The 24904-nt window shown below is 38.7% G+C and overlaps 2 protein-coding genes across 11 annotated transcripts; both read left to right on the top strand.

The window, feature by feature from the left end:
• Positions 1 to 10344: 10344 nt before the first annotated feature.
• LOC113310114 lies at positions 10345 to 15838 on the top strand. Of its 10 annotated transcripts, none has more exons than XR_003340927.1 (9): positions 10345 to 10894; positions 11637 to 11696; positions 11802 to 12050; positions 13319 to 13395; positions 14349 to 14425; positions 14503 to 14635; positions 14781 to 14984; positions 15091 to 15175; positions 15284 to 15838. XR_003340927.1 is itself a non-coding variant. In XM_026558690.1 (8 exons), exons 1-7 carry the CDS (start codon positions 10429 to 10431, stop codon positions 14934 to 14936), a joined length of 1218 nt encoding a protein of 405 aa, XP_026414475.1. In that variant the 5' UTR covers positions 10345 to 10428; the 3' UTR covers positions 14937 to 14984; positions 15337 to 15838. The 10 variants fall into 10 exon arrangements, 2 of the variants coding, with proteins under 2 accessions (XP_026414475.1, XP_026414474.1); XR_003340932.1 differs by having other exon boundaries at positions 14781 to 14989; positions 15091 to 15120; positions 15337 to 15838; XR_003340928.1 differs by having other exon boundaries at positions 14781 to 14989; positions 15091 to 15120.
• A 209-nt stretch (positions 15839 to 16047) lies between these two features.
• On the top strand, positions 16048 to 19203 carry LOC113309094 (style cell-cycle inhibitor 1-like). Its single transcript, XM_026557521.1, has 4 exons — positions 16048 to 16174; positions 16269 to 16367; positions 17733 to 17788; positions 18707 to 19203. Exons 1-4 carry the CDS (start codon positions 16123 to 16125, stop codon positions 18941 to 18943), a joined length of 444 nt encoding a protein of 147 aa, XP_026413306.1. The 5' UTR covers positions 16048 to 16122; the 3' UTR covers positions 18944 to 19203.
• The last annotated feature ends 5701 nt before the right edge of the window (positions 19204 to 24904 follow it).

The raw sequence follows: 24904 nt of genomic DNA, 5'->3' as shown, positions 1-24904 counted from the left end.
AATGCACGAAGGCGAGCACCAAGGGAAAAGGAAGTTGTTTCTCCAGATACACGAGCGATACTACTGGATGACCATGGAAGACGACGTGGTTGATTTTGTTCAAAGATGTCACAAATGTCAAATTCATGGGAATCTTATACACGCACCCTCTACTCCGCTGCATTCGATAAGTAATCCGCAGCCGTTTTATAGCTGGGGGCTCGACATCATCGGGAAGATCAACTCGTCATCATCAAAACAGCACGAGTACATAATAACCGCAACGGGGTATTTTACCAAATGGGTCGAAGCCATTATTTTACGAGGGACTACTGGAACCACAATTGCAGCGTTCATCAAGGAATATATCATTTGTCGTTTTGGTGTCCCTAAACACATCATCACCGACAACGACACTCCTTTCGCCAACAAACAAGTGTGGGAGTTACTTGAAGAATACGGAATTAAACAATTTTTCTCCACCATTTACTACCCCCAAGGGAATGGGCAGGCCGAAAGCACCAACAAGACTCTGATTCGAATCCTCAGCGGGACAGTGCACGATAACCCTCGAACGTGGCATGAACAGTTACCCATGGTGTTTTGGGCATATCAGACATCACCAAGGATCTCTACTGGCGGCTACCCTTACTCTCTCGTCTACGGCGCGGACGCCATTCTCCCAGCGGAAATTAAAATCCCGTCAACAAGGATTGCCGAGGCAAGTGGAGTCCAATGGAATGACGCTGAAACATCGAATGCCAGGGTAGCGGAGCTAGACACTTTAGATTCCAGGAGATCTAAAGCAGAGGATCACGCACAAGCATACAGAAATAGAGTTTCCCGAGCGTATTACAAAGCGGTGAAACCTCAAGTTTTTCAAGCAGTAGATTTGGTGTTGAAGACTGCCAAACACATTCAACAAGACATGACCGCACCAAAATTCTCCCCAAAATGGGAAGGGTCGTATGTGGTCACCAAATCATACAACAATGGATACTACAAGGTCATCAAGGAAGATGAAGGCAAATTGGAAACAGTCATCAATGGAAAATGGCTCAAGGCATACTATGCCTAACTATTACCTCGCCCATCGCCATCTCACGACACGGCTAGCCAGGCATTTTTATGTTTCCTTCACATCCCAGTTATTAAAACTTCATTTTAGTCAAAGCATATCAATGAAAATTATCTTATTTCTCCAAGACCAGTACAAAAAAAATGTATATGTTCGAGACTAGAAATAAAACCAGATGTCTCACAACTACATAACTCAGAAGAGCCCGTCCAATAGATTATAATTCCTTGAAAGCATCATCTTCAACCTGTTTTGATACCTTTCAGTTCTATTCTTCAAGTCCTGGATAGCCTTTCCCACCTTTTGAGATTCCATTGCCAGAGCCTTCTCCTCTTCCAAAAACGGCTTTTGTAGCAGGAACGACGTTGGCAAGAATACCGGCTCTGTCAACCTTCACAATGTCAAGGCGATCCCGCAGCCAACTTACATTGAACTCAAGAGATTCACAGGTAGACACCATGTTTTCCCACCTTTCAATAGTTGATTCCGTGACGTCGCGGATGGATGTGCCCTCCATTTCAACGATCATAGGCAGGAGGCAATTCACTGTGGTAACCAAAGCCGACGAATAATGCTTCACCACGTTCCTGGTGGCAATATGGCCATATTTTCTCCATATTTTCGTATACAGAGTCACGAATTCCTTTCAGACTAGGAATTTACCGACGCTTCGGTAGCTAGAAGACAAACACTTCATGTGGATTTCAAATGACAAGCCTACACGGGGATATTCATAGAAAGAGATGCCCAAATCAGCAGTGGTCGGTGTGCTCGTTTTTGAAGAAAAGGGGGAGGTCAGATCATCGTCATCAACGACAGTCACACATGTCCCAGTTGGATATCTCTGTGCAAAAGAAAATCTCCTTTCGTCGCTCGCCAGCAATAATAAACAAATATCTATTGGTTAATGAAAGCATACCGGTATGATCTTCTTGACTCGGATAATCCGGATGGGGGAATTGTCGCAGGAGCAAGAATGTCCGCACTTAAATGAAGAATCAGGCTGGCTCGAGGACGATTCACTTCTGCTCGACATGATGAAAGAAATATGGGTTCATCAGGAGAAATCTTTGTCGTGAACTGGGAAGGATGATATAGTTTCACCAGCATATATATTGCGGAAACCCTAGAAAGAAATGGATGCTGGAAAAACGCGGTGAGCCTACATGACAGCCAAAAAATCATCCACAATGAAATCTCTTGTCGAAACCCAAATAAAAAAAATGGTCAAACATTCAAGGGAGGAATATATTTTCTAGCTCGGAACCCTGGCACCGACGCGTACCTAGAATGTGTTCTCCTTCCACAGAGGCGTTAACCACGCAAGAGGGTGACCAATACAAGCCGAGCCAACGTCTCCGCGTCCAAGCTATCTCTGCGCCAAGCTAAGCCAATGGATCCAAGCCAATCCATCTCCGTGCGCAAGCCAGATCGCGCCCGAGCCGCGTTCAAACCGCGCCAAACCGCGCCAAGCCAAGTCGCGCCCAAGCCAAGTCGCGTCCAAGTCAAGCTAGCACCGGTGCTAACGCCAAGACGAATCTATGCAAAATCCGCCAGCACAAGGATCACATATTTCTTATGCCTTCCACTAAAGGTTAGTTGAATTTCCTTGACGATCTCTTCACGTATCTCTCTCTAGATTTTACTCTCGCCTATCACCATCTCATGCTTACCCCGCAACAATGTCACTGTTACGTGCTAAGCAGGGGACTTAATGTTGATGGTGGGTTTTAGCTTAGGGTTAAAATCGTAAAACCTTGCATCAGATGTGACGCCACTCTGCAAGAAAACGGTGCTGCGAGTACTAACCTCTCCACCGACACATTTATTGAGCTGCTCAATACACTTTTATCCATAACACTCTGTAAATTTCGGCACCTCGCCAATACGAGACTCACTGAGTACTTTCCTGTGCTATGTTCCCCAGCAGAACCCTTAATCGGTATGACATGACGGATTTATGTTCACTCGCAGCGGAGTAGCATGAACCTCCAAGTACCAAAGTTAAGGCCATTGCACGAAATGCTCATACAGAAAGCACACTGCATTTTGTAGATAAATATTTTTGTATGGAAACATACAAAATCCAGCTAATTATTGTGATAACTCGCAAAGAACTCATAAACCCAACTAATTTGCAAATTAGGGTTTCGCGTCCCGCGCAGTATACTGGACCCTGTTGGTCGAAACCATGCTTAAACAAGCTAGGCAACTGAATCCGCCACAGTGCGCTAAAAGTGCGGCCGCGCCCTAGCATGCCGACCCTCTTTCCGTCGACCAATCAGGTCGCTTCAAATCCGCCACCGTGCGTTGGAAGTATGGCCACGCCCTAGCATGCTGGCCCCACTTCTCGTCAACCAATCGGGTTTCTCCAAAACTTGCCACAGCCTCAAAAAGGTCGCCATACTAAGTTGGCTTCCCAAAACACGCCAGCTTCCCAAAAAACGCCAGCATGCCGCACATGCCAGGCGCACATGCCAGGCGCGCATGCCAGACGCGCTTACCAGACGCACATGCCGCACGCGCATGCCAAAAAGCATGTGCAAGCCATGCCAGCCACGCTACCACGCCTCTGGCCACCAACGGAAGGTAGCCATAATCAATGGTTACCGTTCCTCCTGAGGTGCGGATCTCAGCCGTACAAGTTCGCCACCAAGCTTGTGGCAACTTCTGGCCGCAATGCCAAATTCCACGGTTTGTGTCAAACCCTAATTTGGCCACGCCAAAGGCAAGCGCAAGCCATGCCAGCACCACGGCCACACCACTGGCCGCCAAACGGAAGGTAGCCGCGATCAACGGCTACCCTTCCTCCTGAGATGCAAAATCTCGGCCGTCGAAGGTCGTCACTGAACCGGCAAGCCTCTTTATCTTAACTTGTCGTATAATGCAACATGCTACACGTTTTCCAATGAAAATACTCGAGACATCAAAACATGTCACAAACTGGGGGATGCTCATCAGGGTATTGGTCTGGCGGTTTACAACGTGCGACGTGCAATACGCCCGTTACAAGAAAGTGTCATAAGAGTGAGGCGGTTAGTAATGGCAAGAAATAAGTGGTGAAACGCATCTTCATTATGGAAACATCAATTCCAGGCGTTACCCGTTACCACTTTTGCACCACTCAACCGCTTCCACTTCTTACGAAGCCAGGGTACGTTTTATTACGACTTGTATAAATAGGTTTCACCTATTTCTACCAAACAACAAGTTTTGGTCAGGAGAACAATACACATCCAGAAATCACATGGTAGCTTTTCATTCAGCTTGCCAGTTCAACTTTCGGATACAAGTCGCAAAACACCCACACTTCCAGAATCAACTATTCTGGCCTCAACACTTTCTTCGCTTCCCTCCCTAAGACCAACCCTTCTCCTTCACTTTGTGACCGAAGCAATCCTGGAACGACCATTTCTTGGTTTAGGCCAGGATTGTACAGATTGATCTCTCGAATCAAAAGTACTCCAGTGCAGTACATTGTTTTGGGTTTAGATTCGTTTCTCACCCGCACTCACACGAAATTATCGAAATCAGCAGAAACGGTTTTCACCCACAAACAGCTCTATATTCTTAACTTTCTTAAACACAAAACAAACACAAGTTGTTATGAGCTAAGGGATTGACAATATTTTCAAACTCTACTGTCACCCTTGCCTCTCTACTGGCAGTGGAAACCCTACGAAGAGATATGCATTTCTTCTTCACCTAATTCAGATCTTCACGTAAGTAATATCTATACTTAATTTGTGGTTAAGCTTCTCATAACAGTGCTTATTGTTGTTCTCATAAGATTTAAGATTTGTACTTGTATGTTGTGCAACCTCGGGAGAAGGTCTGTATGAGGATTTGGACTACCATTCCAACAACATCGCTAACAAGGTGATACATATTTGTGCAATGTATTGCATACATTTGATGTTACTTGAATAATGACTATTAGTGGCTACTCTCCTTGGTTTTTGTTTTATTGTTTGGATATAAGGCTAACTCCTATGTGCTAGATTGAACTGCTAGATAGGCCAAAAATTGTTGTAAATCATGAAAAAAGTGTGGAAATTTTTTTTTTACACTGCTAGTTGATAGTTCTCTCTACTAACAACTGCTCGCAGTTCAACTATCAGCGAGATTAAAATGTTGAACAGTTCAGCGCTCAAAAAGTGGTCTAAATGCTGAACCATTCAGCGCTGGGAGAAAATTTTCTGATCTAACGGCTGAGATTTAAAACGCTGAACCGTTCAACACTGAGCGCCGAACGGTTCGCCGTTATATGGTGGTCCCGCTGCTAATCTAGCTGCTAGATTAGCCATCCCATAAGACTTAGAAGATTGTTCATGCTGACGTGGATGGCCAATCTAACAGCTAGATATCTAACCCATAGGACTAAGCCTAAGTATTTAATGACTGTAGTTTACTGTTGGATAACTTGGACATTTAGTCTTTGGACAAAATAGGTAGATATTACATTTTGACACAGTAGGGCTTAATTTGGTGACAATACTTTATGTGATTTTTTTTTGCTTTTAACAACAACTTTTTGTGATTTCAGTTTGGCTTAGGGGCTAGAAAAGCCAAGGTGGTTGGTATTGAGCAACGTGTTCAAACAGAAGAATCTGGAATGCAACCTCGGATACAGGTAAGTGAATACATAAGCTTACATGTATTCACAACTAAATTATTTATTAATGTCTTATATTTCATATCATTGCAGGATGGCCAGCGGGAAAAAAAAAAAAGGAAAAATTAAAAAAATGCTCATGTGGGGAAATCATTTAATAAAATGTCTACGTCTTTCATAATTTATTTACTGTCCATGTCGTTACGATTTCCATCGGGTTCCGTCATTTTGGTCAAATCTCGTGTACTTTGTAAATTTCTCGTAACACGAGATGAGAAAATGGTGCGCGTAATTACAAATTAGCCCATGACTAACGAACGACTTAAAAGTTGGGTTTTTAATTTGAATGATCGTCGACCGTTCATTTGCATGATGTTAAACAGAAATTAAAACCCTAGCTAAATACGTCCGAAACCAAACAACACATTCTCTATTTTCATCATCTTTTCCTTTGCTAACCATTCCATGATATCCCGGGATGGATGCTCGTTGATCGATGCCTAAAAATGCATATTTCTAGATTATTTTGTTATCTTTTATCACATTCAAAAAACTTAAATGTCCTATTTTGAGTCAAATGCATTTTACGTTTCGAGACATCAATAACGTTGTTGTTGTAAATATTGGTATTTTGTGTTTGTTTTTGTAGGACTAAAATACGGAGAGGTCCACAAAGTAACAAAGTGACTAGAGACTAGAGTGGCAGAGTTACTATGGAAAGGGGAAGTGCAAACGGTGGCTAAGAAGTGTAAAGATAGGGTGTTGCATTAATGAATTGCTGATACATATGAGGAGGAGTTGTCATGGTGTTCACGTGAATGAAGATAAAAGTAAGCCTATATTGGATTGCTACAATTCATGACATCGAAACCTGATGCACAAACTACACTCAAAGTCAACACCTAAACCTAGGCTTCCACGCGTGAGAAACGAAGTTGTTTCGTCTCCATTTTATCTCTTTCCCATTTTCTGTCTGTTAACCCCATCCCTCTAATGTGTACTCTCTATTTCTCCTCCTACTTACCATTTCCTTCAGAACCATCACACCCGATACCACCTCCCTCTCTCACCCAGAAACATCTCCATAAAGATGACGAATTCGTACTCCTATTGTTATATCATTTCAAGCTGGACCTGGAGTCAGTAATTATTATGTGAGCAACAATAGGTCGGCTAATTGGTTTCCAAGAGCGATAAAATTGACTAGTAGAAATCTGAATTTATTGGTCCTTGCAATCACCGACAATGGCAGTAAGGAATTGACGGCAATAGGGTGGTGGATGTGTAGACTCCATCAGTGGTGAGTGACAAAGAAAACAAATCCCTAAATTTATTTTTATGCATCTGTTTGACTATAGGGATTTGGGGGGTTTTGGGGAAATTTGTATAAATAGGGGAGGCAGTGATATTTTGAAGTCAAGCCCGGAGTAGCCGGTGCAAGTAGCCGTAGTCATTTCTAGGTTTATTTTCAGTTCTATGTTTGTGATGTTCTAAAATCTCTGCACAGAGATGAAACCCCTGAATAATTAGAATTTCTTTGTTTGTTTTTACTTGTTCTCCATGGATTTTTATTGAAAAAAATATAATTAATCTCTGAATTTTGTCAATTTTCTTTCACCTTGTATGTCAAGCATCCTAGATAGTTTGATTAATTCTTTGTCAAAATTCAAGTCTATGTGAACTGATTTTAGTTCAATCTTTGATTACTTGTGCCTTAGAAAGACAAGTAATGCTAGTTCATCTTTTTATTGCTTCTTAATCTTGTTGCTTTAGTACAATCAATCATCCATCACTTTGTAGTATCACTTTGTAGTATCGACACCCAACAAACAACCTTTTTGTGTTACTCTTTTCTCTGAATCAGTTGAAGTAAGACTTTAGAAACAACTCTACATCCACCTTTTCCCTGAGGATCAATCTGTATTTGCACCTTAAACAATTGACACTACGCACTTGCAGTTATCATTGTAGGTACCTTTACCGACCTACCACTCGTGAACATCTATTTCTTTACTCGATAGAAATTAAACAATAGTATTCACATATCAGAAGAAAAATTTCTTCTTTCTTAACCACTCTTTTGATGAAACAGGGGTTTGATTACGCTGATAAGATGATGACGGAGTTAATATTGGTACTGTTTCGAGTAATTGAATCTAACTTCAAAAAACATGTAATTTAAAAACGTTTGATTTAGGACTTTCATATTCTTTTCCAAATTAGAGAATTAGGGTTTCCGTTTAATTTTGAATTTAGGGTTTGATAGGAATTGGTATGTGAACTGAGATAGGTAATGAATGAATGGGTTTTTTATGGCTGCCACATAGAGAATGGTTAGATGTTGAAATAAATTTGCATGTATTTGAGTTGAATTGCAGGTGTGCAGTGTTTCCTTCGCTGATATCCGTAGACAAGAGATTGATTTGTAATTGGTGATTCTATAATTGCAGTCGCAGTCTAGTCAATTGGGTAGTTGTAGTTTTACATCGATTGACTATTTACGATCTTCAATTGATCCAATTTGATGTTTGGAGTTTGTAATTTCTGAAATTGGGTTTATTGTGAGATTTTAGGGTCTGGAATAATGGGGAAGAAGACGAACATCATGTAAATTTTACACCGTATCACCCGTTGAATAAGTCTCACCGTTCCAAATGTCTCACCGTTCCAACTGTCTCACCGTTCTAACTCGGACCGATCCAATTGATTCACGGGCTAGGATGTCATTTGACATAGCTGATTTAGTGCCACGTATCCCCTAACGGCTGTGAGCCGTTTTTTCAAAAAAAGCTAAAAAAAACGGGACGGAAAAATTCAATTCATGGGCATTAAATAATTTACGAAACAAATGTGGGCATTTTATTAAATTCATTTTCCCGCATGGACATTTTATCAAGTCTCCCAAAAAATAAAAGAGAAATAGTTCAGCCACCCATTCAAGACGCAGAAATAGCAAATCCTGGTAACAAAGCTGCAAGTGGTCAGCAGTTAAGAACTTTTTAAAGCCATCCACGAGGAAATTGAGAACTAGCTACAACTAAAAATCATTATGCTCATGAGTTAGATATGGTATCAATATATCAGTAGAATATTACTGTAAAGCATGCGAAGCCAGATGCCATGTATCCAACTGTACTTTGATGTACTTTGAACATTGTCGGCTTTATGAATACACTGTATCATGTCCAACTGGTGCAACTGTGATAAAATCTTTGCTATGCCAAGATTCATAATGGAACTTTTTTCTATTGGAGATGAATACACAAGAAGAGCTAACAAATCCTAATTACGAAGCAGCATGTGGTGATCAGGTGCGAATTCTATTCAGTAATACATGATCAAATAGAAAACTAACAAAAACTTAACGTTGTTCTGCTCCTGAGCTCCGGACTAATATTAATACGGTCAGCGATATTCAAAACCCAAAAATTCAAAATATAAACCTAACCTTTGTTGTCTATTTGTAGATTGCTAGATTTTACCTCGGCCATTGGAGCTGCTAATGTAGGAGCTCTTGGAACCGCACTTCTTTGTTATGTGAAGGCTGGGGTTATCGCATACAAGATAGCTGCTCATGCAACCGATTTAGCTAAAGGTCATCCAGGTGCTCAAACCTGGGATGATGCATTGAGCAAGGAAAGATTCGAGTTTCGATGGATGAATCAGTTCGCTTTGTCGTTGGATCCCATGACTGCCATGTCCTTCCATGACGAGACCCTACCAGCTGATGGTGCTAAAGTTGCACATTTCTGCTCTATGTATGTGCCACAGTTCTATTCTATGAAGATAACGGAGGATCAAGAAGTATGCTGAGAAGCATGGCTATGAGGATGAAGATTATATCTAAAACAAACTAAATTAACTACATTAGCCCAAAATAAGGATCTTAATTTATTTAGGAACAAAAGAAATGATAATACCTGCTTAGCGAAATTCGCGACAAAAAAAACGATGGAAAATATACAGATCCCGTTAATAAAATTATGAAAAAGGTTCTAAATGGTGAAACGGTATCACTTGTTGCGGCAAAAAAAAATTGATCAACATTGCCAAGTTATTGTAACTACCGGATGAACCCACACAAAGACGATAAGGATGTAGTTGATTAAATATAATCTTTTAGAGTGATGGATTAATATTCCGACGACATCCCATACTACAATAAGGAAAAAGACCATAGAATCAAAATGTATCGATATATTTATATATTATCGTCATAGAATCAAAATGTATCGACCACATTAAATCGCGACGGGGTGAGGCGAGGCGAAGTCAAAATCGAGTTTTACCAAATAAAAAATATGGTTGTGCTAGGCGTAGCAGAGCCACACCAAATCAAATCGGGACGAGGCGACGAGAGGCGAAGCCGAAACATCAAAAATAATTTTACTGATGGGGATCTGTATATTTTTCATCTTTTTTGTTGTTGCGAATTTAGCTAAGCAGGTATTATCATTTCTTTTGTTCCTAAATAAATTAAGCTCCTTATTTTGGGCTAATTTAGTTAATTTAGTTTGTTCCATATCAAATCGGGACGAGGCGAGGCGAAGCCTACCTTTACCAAATCAAAAATATAATTAAAAGAAAAAGATGCCCGAACTCAAAATCTAGTAATAATTAAGAAGCGGGACAGATAATATACTGGTTTTTCTGATTTTGGCATCTATCAAAACGGAGTGGCCCAAAAACTATTGTATGTTTTGCTGTGTTATTCCGGAGCTGAACTATTCATTTCCCAAAGAGACTTTTTTACCCCATGGCTCTCTGCTTCCCTAGTCTGATGAATCTTACAATATTCTCACCTTCAATTACTAACTCACCATCTTCAAAATCTCGATTCTCATCGTTTCAAAACCCACCATTAATTTCGGGTTTAAACTTTCCAAATCATAAGAGAAGGAAACCAATACAATCTAATAGAACTAGAGCTGTTAGAGAATGGCAAGATTATGAAGAAGCAGTTAAACAAAAAGACTTAGCTCGAGCTCTTAGATTCTTGAAATCCCTCGACAACCCTCAAATTCAAAAACAATCTTCTTCTTCTACTTCTGTTGACCCTTATTTGGATGTTGATAATGATTTGAGTTTATTGCGGCCAGAAAAGGACTGGGAAGTCTTGGATGCTTGTTTAAATGCCGATGATATGAAGCTAGTGGCAACTACTTATAGATTTCTTCAAGAACGTGGCTTGTTATCAAATTTCGGAAAGTGCAGGAATATTGGTAATCTTTTTTTCTCCTCCCAATTATTTATTTTCTAAAATGCTTTGAAGTTGATTTGGAAGCTGCTTAGGAATATTTTTTTGTTTCACGTATAAATCAATCTTAAACATGGACTGGCCGTTTAAAGATAACCTCGCTTTTCTGGGGGCATCCCAGACGCAGTACGAGTTCCTTGAATTGGATTAATCTTGCTCCTTGGTCCCTTCCTTAGCTTTTGCTATTGGAAGATTTGTCAAACTGTTTGGAAGTTGAATTTCCTTTATATATTGTCGCAGTTAGTCAGCTAAGTTTTTGTGTTACAACACCTTTTTTAATAATGTCATACCTTTTTGTTGAATCTTATAAGTTGTGATTGAAGGACTTGATGCCCATTGGGGCATTGCTATTGCGGAATAATCATCTGTATTCCTGTAGAGGAAATTCTGTTTGAATGGGCATAGAGTTGGACTTGTGAAATATATTGGGCATGTGGGATTTCTCAAGAGAGATTGAATAATCCAAAATAGTTTGAACTTTAAAGGGTGCAGTGTAATTAGCATAAACATATCTGGAGGATATATTTGAATTAAATTATTTTAAGGTCAGCTTATTGAAGATTACTCCTGTCTGTATTCACTTTGCATCAGCTAATAACCAAGCCTTTTATTCGCGCTTACGTGTTTTGATCGGAAAATGTACATGTTCTTGTTCAGCAGTTCTGTGTTTCATTCCTGATCTGTTTGTCAGTATATTATGATGGCAGTGCTGGAAGGCCCAAGAGATGTTACGCCAACAATTCTCAAGTCTTCTACTGGTTTGGAAGGTATAGAGACCTCTGATTGATTATTCTTTACAACACTTGAAATATCAAGATGCCTGATAAGATAGACTTTTTTCACAGTCTCACCTACAACATACTTTTCCACAGCGTCTAAGCTTTCCCCGAAGAAGTGGGGTCTTTCTGGAACCTCTACTGCTGTCTTAGTTGCTTTTCTCGGAGGGGTATCCTATCTACTTTCCAAGGATATAGATGTAAGACCTAACCTCACCGCCATACTGGGGCTGGCCATGTTAGACTCTATTTTTCTTGGAGGTTCCTGCTTGGCCCAAATATCTAGTTATTGGCCTCCATATAAGCGCCGGATTCTAGTTCATGAAGCAGGGCATCTTCTTACAGGTACTCATTTTCCCGTTCACTATTAGTTTCAAATAGCCAAATCATAGCAATTCAGAATATTTTAGTTGTCTTTCGAGCATCCAAAATGGTGGATGCTATTTTTAAGTTCATATTGCTAGAATCGACTCCCTGTAGAATAAGCACGGGGGTAAGAATGACTGGTTTTGCAATCTAGGCGTTTTAGTTTTGGAATTTGAAACTGGTGTTTAAATTGGACCCTGAAGATGAGTGCTTGTGTGGGGCTAGGTGGATTGTAAACTCATGCCTACTTGCATGCGCACTTTTCACTTTTCGGGTAGGTTATACAATGAAGAGAGTTATGAAGCTATGAGCCAGTATTAGAAAGTGTTCTAAATTCCATATGCCTTTTACTAGTGGGTGAAACGGTGCCCATATAGTTGGCAATTGCCAAATTTGAAATTTCGTTTGGTCAGATGACAATCATGCTCAATACCCATTATAAGCTAAGAGAAAAGATTGCTAAGAACACCATTGTCAACTCTAATTGTTCTGTATAAATCATGTGCTGCACTTTAAAGAAGAAGACTTTTTTTTTCTCACTCAAAATTTTATCATTTCATTATATAAAACAAATTGTGGCTACAGAACAATGAAACCTAAATCAAAATTCTAGAGACCGATACATACACCTGGAAATCAGCCTAATTTAGCATTGTCTTTAATATATCATACTGCAGAAGTCATATTTGACAAAGTTGCCATCTGAAAATGTTAATTTTGGAAATTCCGAAAAAGGGCCAGGGCTTAGCTCAAAACCCTTGGCAGCCCAAATGATACTCGGAATCCAGTCTAGTGTCCTGGATCTCATGTCGTGATTGCAGGCTCTGCACTTAGTTTCAAGCACAACTCCACTCATACTCAATTTGTAAGGGGTTGACCACAAGCAAGACTAGCCTCTTGGCATAAACAATTTCAACTTCCCAATCCTACTTGAATGTAACCCTTACTTCAAAACAAGCAACGCCCCTCACCTGGATTTATGTGTGTCCCATTTTTGTAACATAATGCATTATCACCATTATGCTTCCCTCTTGAACATTTCTATAGCTAAATATAGTTAGCAACATGCACACCGTTGTGTATTATTTATTTTATGCAAGTCGCCGAAAGTGGCCAGCATTGTGCATGTTCTTACCATGCACAAGGTTTTCAACTTTATCATTCATTTTTCATACTTTGGATTTAGGCTTAGGGAAGTTTAAGTTTGATATTTGCTAATTCGTTTTCTATTTTACATGTAACTTAAGCTTATCTTATGGGATGTCCAATTCGTGGGGTGATCTTGGACCCAATTGTTGCAATGCAGATGGGGATCCAGGGCCAGGTATTTCTCCACCTACATTTATATTTTTGTCCCTCTGTATCTCTATCTCACTCTACTTTTCTGAAAGGATCTGGCATTTCACTTAACAACTTGTTAATCAAGGAGTGTACCCGAGAAACATGAACTCGTGAAGGAGAGAAAGGAAAGAGACATAGGGATAGTATTAATACCAATTTAATGATGCAGCCAAAGCATTCTCATAAAAGCTTACATTATGATGAATCAGTAGATCACTTTCCAGAGCATAACACCGTAGCCAACTTGTAAAGAGCCTTGTTGAAGTCTTTAACATTATACCCAGAAAATCATGGATGTCAAACCATTTTGCTTGGATCGAGTTGGTTTCTCATGACCTCGTGAGATTGCTAGCCCTACTGCCAATTTACTACCCCACATTTAATTTAAATCCCACTTACTAATGGGAGTGGTTAGTTTATACAAAGGCGGATACTACATCTCTTTTTCCGGAATAGGCTCAATTGGCAGTAGGCCATGGTCGCCATCTGAACCACCTTCTTCGGTGTGCGAGTCCTAGCATCAAATGGCTTTTTTACTGTGGATGCCGTATTGCAATAGAACAGTTGACTTATGCAATGTTTTTTTATATATAATAAAAGGAGCGCAGGTGTCTCAACAAGTACGAATAAAATCCGACAACGAAAGGTTTTCTGGCGATGAAATTACTTTACTTAGGTGGCGCAAATTTTTGGATCTTATATTTAGGATTTGATATCTTTGTAAATGTTTCCCCAATTAAGGAATCTAATTGGAAATGAAAACAGATTGAATGTCTTAAGAAAGAGTTCCGTTAAGCTATTAAATCTGGTATACCACCTTAGTTAGGTGCTGTATACCTCAGTTGACATATCGCCAACCCTCTTATTATATTCATGATGATGAATAAAAAAGTAAGTCATTAATTTAGTAAACTACATTCAGCATACTTTTTACAGGCAGGTACTCAGTTTTGGGATGAGAAGTTAGAGAAAGAGCTTGGTGAAGGTCGACTCAGCACTGCTGCTTTTGACAGGTCGGTTATACCAATATAAACAATTATGTGCATGTACAAGCGCTTGTAGATGTCTAAATCTAATCGAAAATGTTCAGGTACTGTATGGTACTGTTTGCTGGAATTGCAGCTGAAGCTCTTGTATATGGAGAGGCAGAAGGTGGAGAAAATGATGAAAACCTGTTCAGGAGTATATGTATTCTTCTGCAACCCCCACTATCCGTTGCACAAGTTAGTATCTTGTTAAACTCGGCAAGGAATCTCTATATACTCTTTAACAAGTTGATTAGTAAATCTTTGTTTTCTACTTTTTATTTTTTTTCTTTCTGGAAATCGTAAATCTTTGTTTAGTGGTTGATTTTATTATTTCATCCAGATGTCAAATCAGGCAAGGTGGTCTGTCCTGCAATCATACAACCTTCTCAAGTGGCATAAACGTGCGCATCGAGCTGCTGTTAAAGCTCTTGAAAATGGTAGTAATCTCAGTGTTGTGATCAAGAGTATAGAAGAAGCAATGGTTTCTAGTAAATAATCTGGGACAAACTGGAGTCTGGTGGAGGTTGCATTAGTTTCCAAATGCGTAAGGTACCTTGGCTCTTCTCAAATGCTTAATATCTAGATGTACAGTATCTCTAAAGATATCATTTTCTAGGGGCAACAATGAAATACACGAGTTTTTAATGCAGTGAGAAGACAACTGCACGCTTTAGTAAACGGTAATGCTGCCTTTTACCCTGCAGCGTGATTTGGGGATAGAAGCACATACTAAATGTAACCCCTTTTTCAGTATCCACAAAAATAATTCGCTTGCACTTTTAAAATTATGTTCCAAATGCACTTCTAGCATCAGCCTGACTAAACTGTTCGTGGTATTTGCAGTAGGTACACATGTATTATAGTTTGTGATTGATTCCTTTTCTTGGGGATTCCAGCAAAACGGCCTGGTGCTTGTGTTAGATATGACACTTACGGGTGTTTTAAGAAGACGGTGGTGGTTCCCATATCCAGACATGGAATGGAAGGTGATGGAAGATGTAATATGTCCGTCATCAATGGTCAAGCTCCAAACTCTCAAGTAAAGGATGATCAACCATTTGCCAGGTCGCAGGCACAGCAAATACTCGTGTTACCAGGGCACTGTGCACAACACATCAACCCCAAAATCAACAGAGAATATCCTGCTTGTACCCAATGAATAGCTGTACTAATAACAGCTACAATATTTAGAAGTCTTTAGAAGATTGGGACAAATCGAGCAGGTCACATCTTTTAAAGCGATTGTTCTAATACTTTTTGTAGATAGCACTGTATATGTAACGATGCAAATGTTGTGATATGTACTAATGGTAGTGGAGTGCACTGCACTGATGTAAAACAAACCACAACACGGTGTGATTTTAATTGTATCATCTATGTCATTGAAGTTTATTGCCATTGCAGTGTTAGGCCGTGCTATTCACTTGGTATTACTGTATAATAATGAAAATAGAGAAAACAAACGTTCTTTTGTAGATGCATCTTTCATAGGATGATGATAAAATCGTCCGGCACCAGTCTACGACCAAACAAAAAGCAGCCCGTATGACGAAGCGAAAAGGGCCATAAGGCCCTTTTGCTTTGGTAGTCTCTAGACCCAAAGCAAACGAAATACAGTCGAGTCCTATCTTAGTATTTCTTTCAGCGCCCAAAGGGGACATTAGTCGCATTACTGAATCAGAATGGGGAGCGAGAAGAAGTCTAGGAAAAGAAGTTCACCATCATCCTCAGAAGGTATCTTAATCTCAATCCGTTACTACAGCTTCTATCTAACTTCTAGGGTTTCCTCATATTCCAACTTTTAATTTTTGTTTATTTATTTTTGTAGATGACAAGGTTAAAAGCGATAAACGGCATAAGAGCAGCAGCAGTAGTAGCCACAGAGACAAGAAATCCCACAAGCATTCTAAACATTCTGATAAGAAAGGTTATTATTCTTATTTCTCTACAAGTTTAGTATATGTATGAAGAATTTGTATTTCTAAGAATCTCTGATCGATAACTCTGAAGCTCACTAGGTTTTGTGTTTTCTTCTGCTAGTTATATGTATGTACTGCATACTGAGACTGTTGGGGTAGGCTGAATTCTAGGAATGGTCGTGGTTTTCTTGTTAACATGTAGATGACCATCAACTAATTTCAGCTGATTTCGTATAATATGTAAAAATTTGCGCTGTCTGTAGATGAATTAGAAAATCTGCTGTAGTTTCAGTGGGAAACTGGGAATTTCTTCATGTTGTTGAATACAAACTAGTTGAGTTTCCCCTTTCCCCTCTAACTGATATGGATTACGATTTGCATACCCAGTTTATAAATTTTGTTTCATCTCTCTCAAAGAATTTTTTTATCTAACTTTTACTAAATGATTGGGTTATGATAAACCCATTAGCTTTAAAGAAGTTTTTGCTCTCTAGAGTTAGTAGAGGGAGATTGTAAGGGTACATTGGAGATGGATGATTTTGCACAAAAGGAAGTCACCCAAACTTTAATGCCTTGTTAACAATGAAATTAAAAGAACCCTTCACTTTACAAGTGTCGTGATTTAACACATACAACAAGAGGATCCAAAATGGTTTACACTGTTCCTTGTTCCCCTTTCAGTAAGTTACTTACGTGGCACCGCATATTACTTTCTACTCTGGTATCTACCAGAGTACTCAATGATTAGATGTCTTCTGTTTCGGTTTTCTATTTAAGTGTCACTTTGACTTTGTAGCTACGACAAACATATTTGTGTAGTCATTTTCTAAATAATACATTTTGTTTGCTAGATTATAGTCTTCATATCCTCTTTATATTTTCTTTGATTTGGAATGAGATCCTTCAGAACTCTAAAAAATTGGATGGTACTTGGATGTTCTCTATCATTTTTTATGTGCTTCTGACTTCCGACTCTTGTTATGGATTATATGGTAAGTAAGATTTTCGTTGTTTTTTGCTTAATAACAGGGCACCATCCTATATTTTGTATCTATCAGGCTATAGCAACTTCCGCTGGGTGTTTCTTTACCACAGTGTCGCCATAGTAAGCCGGGATTTAGCGCCCATTTAAAATCCATTTGAGGGGAACTTTTGGCCATTATCTCTTTGCGGAGCTCGAACTTTTTTTCCTTAGTATACATATTGTCTTTGGCTATGGTTGTTAGTGCTTTTCAGTTTATTATATCGAAATATTAATTTTAGATATTGCATAAGTTTAGTTCAACTACATAAGTGCTATCCTTAACTGCTTGTCATATACTTGTGATCACTTTGGTTACATGTCTTAACGACTAATGAATTTTGTTTTACAGTAAAGAAGTCAGAAGAGAAGCGTGACCATAAACGTCGCAGATACAATCTTCTCCCAGTGAGTTCTTCTAGTTATCATACATTGTTGTAAGAGTGTTTTTAGAATCGTGTTTTTCCTCTACAATATGAATGTTCATAGTCATGCAAGTATCAATCAGAACTTTATAGGAGGTGATCAAGTATTAATAAAACATTAGAAACCTGTGAGGTCATGACTTCCTGAATAAGAAGTATCACTTATGTAAGGAGAGGAAGAAGATTCCAAGTAAATTAAACTTGTTAGACCTGTGTGAAGGAAACAGCAGTTAATCAGATTTGCTTCGGCCAGCGGTTGGCAAACTAAAATTGTCCATATTATTAACCGACTGCATAAGGGGGGTCGTATAGGCTCGAGGAGAAGGTGTTAGCTGCGAATGCTACTAAGCATCACAAGTTGCCTTTGGTGCTGCAACAGTACACAATTATTATTCAGTAACTTCACTATCTGGGAGTTTTGTTCTAATATCTAGACACAAAGATAAAATGCCAGTCTGGTGTCTGCTTATCAACAAGATAAGATGAAGGTGCTCTAGTCTCCATGTATCTATATCTTTTTCTGTCTTCTCAAATGAATGAGGGAGAGACAATTTATTGGAGTATAGCTTCAACCAATATTGTTACCTGTGGTGTACTTGTATAAATGGTTAACATCACGATGAGACCATTATCACAAAAGACAAAATTTTGGGTCCACGGATATGCATACCAGTTTACCAAGTTGGATGTAACAATTGAAAACTTCTATATGATCATTTGTGCTAGTATAATTTGGGATTTTTAATTTCTCTGCTTATGATTTCGCACTAGATGAAACTAGTTAGCACTTAATACAAAGTTAGATCATGTCTTCTAAAGATTCTGTATTGTAAAGAATGAGCTGTCCAGTTTGATATCTGTGAACCGCCATTTCTAATCTTAGTTCTTTCTAAAACATCAGGGGGAAGAGCTTTCCAAGGAGGACTACTTTGCAAAGAATAATGAGTTCTCAACCTGGTTGAAAGAAGAAAAAAGAAAGTTTTTCAGTGATCTTTCATCTGAAGCTTCACATGACCTGTTTTTGGACTTCATCAAGGTTTGGAACAAAGGAAAGCTTGAAGAACGGTACTACAAAGGCATTTCAACTGCCCCACGAACTGCTCACAATTGGAAGATTAGACCTGAGAAGGTTTCTTGAGCAGTCCTAGGAAACCCCACTAGTCTTGCAGGCCAGATCCTCAGGGTACCTTTTAACATGTTCTTTTGGTTTGTCAGTCTGCTTCTAAATAGTCTTTTGACTGGCCTCGTATGTTCTTCCAATATTTTGAGTTAGCCTGTAGTCAACTCCAAATCAAGAATCTGGGTTACGATCAAAATATAATTGAACAGTTTGCATATCCAGGTCATTAGAGCACCTCTGTTACATGCTTTCTCTATGTAAGTTTCAACCTTTTTTTTTTTGAAGCAGAACTATTTGCTGTGTTAGCTTTTAATCAACTATAAGTTTAGAATCTAAGTTAGTAAGATGGACAAGTAATTCCTCAAGGAACTGGTTAAGCTGGAAACGCCTTTCCAGGTTAGGGGGCCTAATTTTCCCAATCTGGATACTCAACCTCCCAATTCCGACTGTGCGAGTTTTTTTTTTCTTTTTTTTGTTTTTTCGATAGATGACGGCCTTCAAAAAAGGCGAATGATCTCCCTCAACAATTGGTAAAGGCGAAATTGGAGGTACAAACCAGTACATTGTAGAATTGTTTGTTTTAGCCCACTGTGTTAATGCATGAGCCATAGAGTTACATACCCTAGGTTGAAAAGTAAATAATCATGCCTCGAAACAAGGAGGCAAAATACTGAATATCCTTAAAGATAGCATCCGTTCTTGGATCTTCCTCAAACCTTCTAGGTGAAAATCGGTCAATGAGGTCCTTTGCATCACTTTCAATGATGATATGAGTAAATTTTTGTTCCACTGCTTTCTTCAGAAATGTCCAAATTGCTCTGGCTTCAGCTTCAGCCGTAGATTCAACATCAAAAACTATTGATGCACAAAAAGAAGCTTTATTGGAGAAATCCCCATCGCATAGCCTGCACCATTATTCAAAGAAGTTTCATCAAAGGCACCACCAGTATTACATTACATTTTATCTATCCAAAGGGGTGGGTGTTTGGGTGAGGGGTTCATTTGTCATTATGACCAATAATGATACTAGAAGAAATCTGTAAGTTAGGTTTCCTGGTAAAAAGCATAGCTCTGGTTCTATTGATAAATACAGAATGGGACTTCTTACGATTATTGAAGACAAGATTGTTTTTGCTGCTCCAAATGGACTAAAGGATAGTAACAAACAGACGTATAGGCATTTATTAGGCAGCTTAGTGACATGATCAACCAACCAGAAAACAAGCCAGTCAATAAAAGACTTATCCAAGAAAGCATTAATGTTCACACAAAATGAAGATATGAACCAAACATGACTAGCAAAGGGGCATAGAATAAGAGCATCCATAACATACTCATGAGGGTCAGAACATCTAGTATAGTCACGCATATGCATTCAAAAGTGAAGAACAATCATAAGGTATTACAGTTCTAGCAACCTTCGAAATAAAAATATGAACACTTTTGGAAGCATGGAAGGCAATAGGAGTACCAAGGTATTTTTCACCTACATCCCGATTATGAATATCAAGGATATTAGAAAGATGACACATAAAATGCTCATACAGTTTTTTGTTAAACAAGATACCGGACGTATCAAAGTTTATTTCCTGGTCAGAAGCCAAACAATATTTTTTTTTAAATAATCCTTTATGGTTCGAAAATCTTTGACAGTAGCTTTAGAAAACAACAAAGAGTCATCATCAAAAAGGAGGTGGGTAATACTAGGGGAGACCTTACAGATTTTAATTCCTTCCACTAACCCCTTTCTAGTCAGAGAGTCAATGTAGGAAGACTAGGCTTCAAAGAAAATAATATAGAGATAAAGGATCTCCCCGTCTCAGACCTCTTTATGGTTTAGTTAAGTAGTGCTACCATTTAGCAAACTGGATAAGACACAATTGAAAGGCACTGATTAATCAAATTGACCCAGTGGTCAGATAGACCCATCTTTTTTAAAACTTTTTCGAGAAAAGACCATGCCAACTTGTCATAGGCCTTAGACATGCCAAGCTTGATGGAAGCAATACCATCTTTACCTTTGTGATGATTAACAATATAAATGGTCTCATTAGCTAACAAAATGTATCAGAGATAAACCTTTTAAGAACAAAGACACTTTGACTTTGATAAATTAGGTTATCCATAAATGGTTTTTGTTAAAGCATTGCTCGTTCGAACTCACAACTGCTGCTATATCAAGCTTGTTGTCAAATTTAGTTATCAAAGCTATATTGATTTCTAGTCTACAATTAGTTAAGTCTCGGTCAAGGATAGAGGTAGTTGAGAAAAGAACCAGTCAATCATTTGCGTTCTACCGTTTGAAGGCGAAGATCAACCGAAGGTTTTGGAGAACTTCATCAACAAAAGGTAAGTGAAGACTGAACCACCTATTTCTCAAGTTATATTCACCTTTCTATCCTTGAGACAATTGTCGCATAACTAATTAGACTAGCTTGCATAGACAAAAATTTCGAGTCGAGAACTAATTATTTAGTTTACGAATTTCTCGAAATATAATGACTAAGCTTAATGGACATTTGTTCATACTTGATCAACTTCGGTGGAGAACAATTTATTGCTCAGAATCAAAATCTTCATTCAAGTTTATCATTCGAAAATAGTCTGGAATGGTGATATGTGTCATTGATGTTATTCAGGAATGTTTCGAATTAATTCATAAAAATATAAAACTACTGTATTCGGATAACTATTATTTTTTTGAAGCCGTACTACATGTATTCGTACACGTAGCGGAGTAGCTATATATCGACTTGCAGATTTATGTGATACGCATATTCGTATGCACATCATGGGAGAATATGTTTGTTTCGTGATCCGGATAGGTATGTATATTCGTATACAAACCATTTTAGAACTGTGGTAAGGGAACCGGGCTTAAGTATCCAAACCGGTATGCAAACCAATACAGTTGTACGTTCTAGAACCAGTTTAGTACTCAAACCGGTACACAAACTGAAAAGGTTCTGTGAACTCCGGAACCGGTAAAGTCTTAAGGTTTCCAAAACAGTTCACAAACTGAAAAGTTCTGTAAACTCCGGAACTCAGTTTCGCACCTAAGTTTGTAAACCGGTACGTGAACTGAAAAGTTCTGTCAACTCCGGAACTCGTTTTTGCTGATAAGTTTGCAAACCGGTCCGCGTACCATGACTCAGCCGATTCACGAACGGCTCATGTATTTGTACTTTTTGCATTCACAAACTATGTCGATTGTGTTCAAATGCGATTAAATTATTTCTACGAGCTTATTTGCATTTGATCAATTCTCTAATTAACACTAGACTTATTTAATCACATAATTGTGACTCAAGATTAATGTCTTTGTGTTCATCGAAATGAGTGTTAAGCTTTTAAGTTCAAACCGGCTAGTTTCGGCTAACCATGTTGAACATAGTTACGGTTTACCTAACCAAAGTGTATCTCGTATTTATGTGAATAAGATTCAAAGCTTTCATCTAACTGTGAATATTGTTTGCTTGGTTCCAAATCTATCTTAGCTTAAACCTAAAGCAACCTAGGCTTTAAAGTCTATATAAGGGGACTCTTGGCAACTGGGATTTTTGAATCCTGACACTATTTTTTGGTGTGTCCTATTTGTATCTAGAGTCGTCCTCTCCAGAAACCCTTTTAGGGTGTAGCAACTACCAAAGACTTCATTGGGATTCGTGAAGCCAGGTCCAATTATCTTTTATCTTGATAACTTGTGTATCCTGATCTTGTTCGATTGTTGATGTATCACTTGAACAAGATAGATAGTAATCACAAAGTTCTCTTCGTCTCAACTTTGTGATTCCGCAAGTTTTATACTTGCGAGGTTAATAATAATCTGGCTGCACTTCGGGTTGCACAAGTCCGAATTTTGAGGATAACCAGACTTATGTCAAGTTGCTATTGATTTCCATCACCTGGATCTTTCGTTTGATCTGATCATCCGTTTAGATCGTAAATCAGGAAATCAATTATATAGGCTTAATCAATGGGAGGCATATTTGGTTTAAAGTCTTCAATTGAGTTGAAGCAACTCTTAGTTGGTGTGACGTCATCTAAGGGAATCAATTGCGCGGAGTCCTGCTGGGATTCATGAGGCATAAGGAGCGTGATTGTACCTGAATCAGTGGAGACTGAGTTCGGGCTCAACTACATTCCAGACCGAAGTTAATTGGTAGTAGGCTAGTGTCTGTAGCGGCTTAATACAGTTTGGTGTTTAATATGGACTAGGTCTCGGGGTTTTTCTACATTTGCGGTTTCCTCGTTAACAAAATTTCTGGTGTCTGTGTTATTTCTTTTTCCGCATTATATTGTTTATCTTTATAATTGAAATATCACAGGTTGTGCGTTGATCAATCAAAGTAGATAGATCTGACCTAGTTTGTTGGATACGACTTGATCGATCCTTGGACATTGGTCTTTGGTACCGTAGGGGTCGGAGTTTTTTTACCCCCCATTTGAAAAACAACACTATTAATCTCCTCAGCTTCTAAGATCAATTTTTTTTTTCCAAGCCAAGACTAGACCACCACTTCTTCCAATGCATGACACATTAAAAGTGCAGGGGAAACCCACGTTTCTCAGTTTCCAAGCCGCAATATCCTTTTTCATTTTTGTTTTAGATAAGAAAACAATATCAAGGTTGATGTTTTTGAAAAATTAGGTTAAGCTCTTTATTAGAGGTATTTTTTCCTAATCCATGCACATTCCAGCATAGCATGTTAAATTATTAACAGGACAATTAGGAGCATGAGACAGGTCATCAGTAGAATTATTTAAAGGAGGGAGGATGGAAGAATTAACAAGATTGGTGGAATCAGAACTACCATTCCGCTGTGTATTAACATTATCACAATTCAGCCGAGCTCCTTGAGCATCATTTACATCCATATTAGCAGCCTTATAAGGAGAATTATTACAGACGTCATTTTTAGTTGAAGAATCACCAGTAGGCTCATTGGAACTACCATAAAGATTAAAAAGAGAATGGGTATTGAGGGTACAATTAGAAAGATTAAGGGTAGGGAGATTCCCCAATTTTGCGTGTGTGTGTGTGGGGGGGGGGGGGGGGGGGGGGAGGGGATAACTGAAGTCTTGAAACGCCTAGTTGAGTTGGAAGTACGAATCGGACCCGGGATTGATGACTCATGAGTAAGAATTGAATCAGCTAGTTTGTCTGTCTGACTAGAAATCTGCTTGAAAATAACTGGTAGTCCCTTGTCTATAGTAACAAGATGTTGTGCTTGAACAAGATCAACATCATAGATTTTCAAAGTACCAGATATGTTCTTGAAATGACCCATGTGAAAGTTTTGCTTCGATAATTCTTTATCTGCTCTTTTAGTACTTTGTTTAACATCAACTGCTTTAATTTTGTTTATGTTGTTCTGATTAAGAATATCATTTTGATATCCAAAAGTATATCTGCTTCAATCATAATGGAATCTTTTCAGAAGGATGTGTTGAGGGTTATGGTGGAATCAATCTGGAAACTTTTGGTAGAGTGTATTTAGTTCCAGATGAGCTTGCTTTTTTGATTTCCTTTTGTTTGGCTATCCAATTTGGACACACAATATCTTTATGATCAATTACACGACATGATGTACAGAAGAACATTAGTACCTTGAAGTATTTATTTTCAATCAGAATGGGTTGTATTCTTCCTCTAGTAACTAGAGGTGTGCCTGCTAGTAGAGCACGTTGAACCGAGATAAAAAATCAAAAGCTCACCAAGTTTGAAGGTAAGCTTTTGAAGATCTTCTAATTCAGTACGTTCATTTGGAACATTACATAGGATGAGTCACATTGGTTTTTCAACAAAATAAATTTGACAGTTAACCAGACAACCAGTGGGAGGAACAACTCTGAGAACAATAAAATATCCAGAGGAAAAGCATGGACGCTGCTCATTAACTCTGTTAAAGTCGTTGTCAGCTAAAAATCTTATCAGGGCTTTGTTTCTTAAGCCACTCAAGGTTGTGAGTTTTGGAC

The sequence above is a fragment of the Papaver somniferum genome, chromosome 9 (assembly GCF_003573695.1).
Source record: "Papaver somniferum cultivar HN1 chromosome 9, ASM357369v1, whole genome shotgun sequence".
NCBI lineage: Eukaryota > Viridiplantae > Streptophyta > Magnoliopsida > Ranunculales > Papaveraceae > Papaver > Papaver somniferum.
The sequence above is the reverse complement of the archived record's forward strand: the minus strand, read 5'-3'. Positions and strand labels throughout refer to the sequence as shown.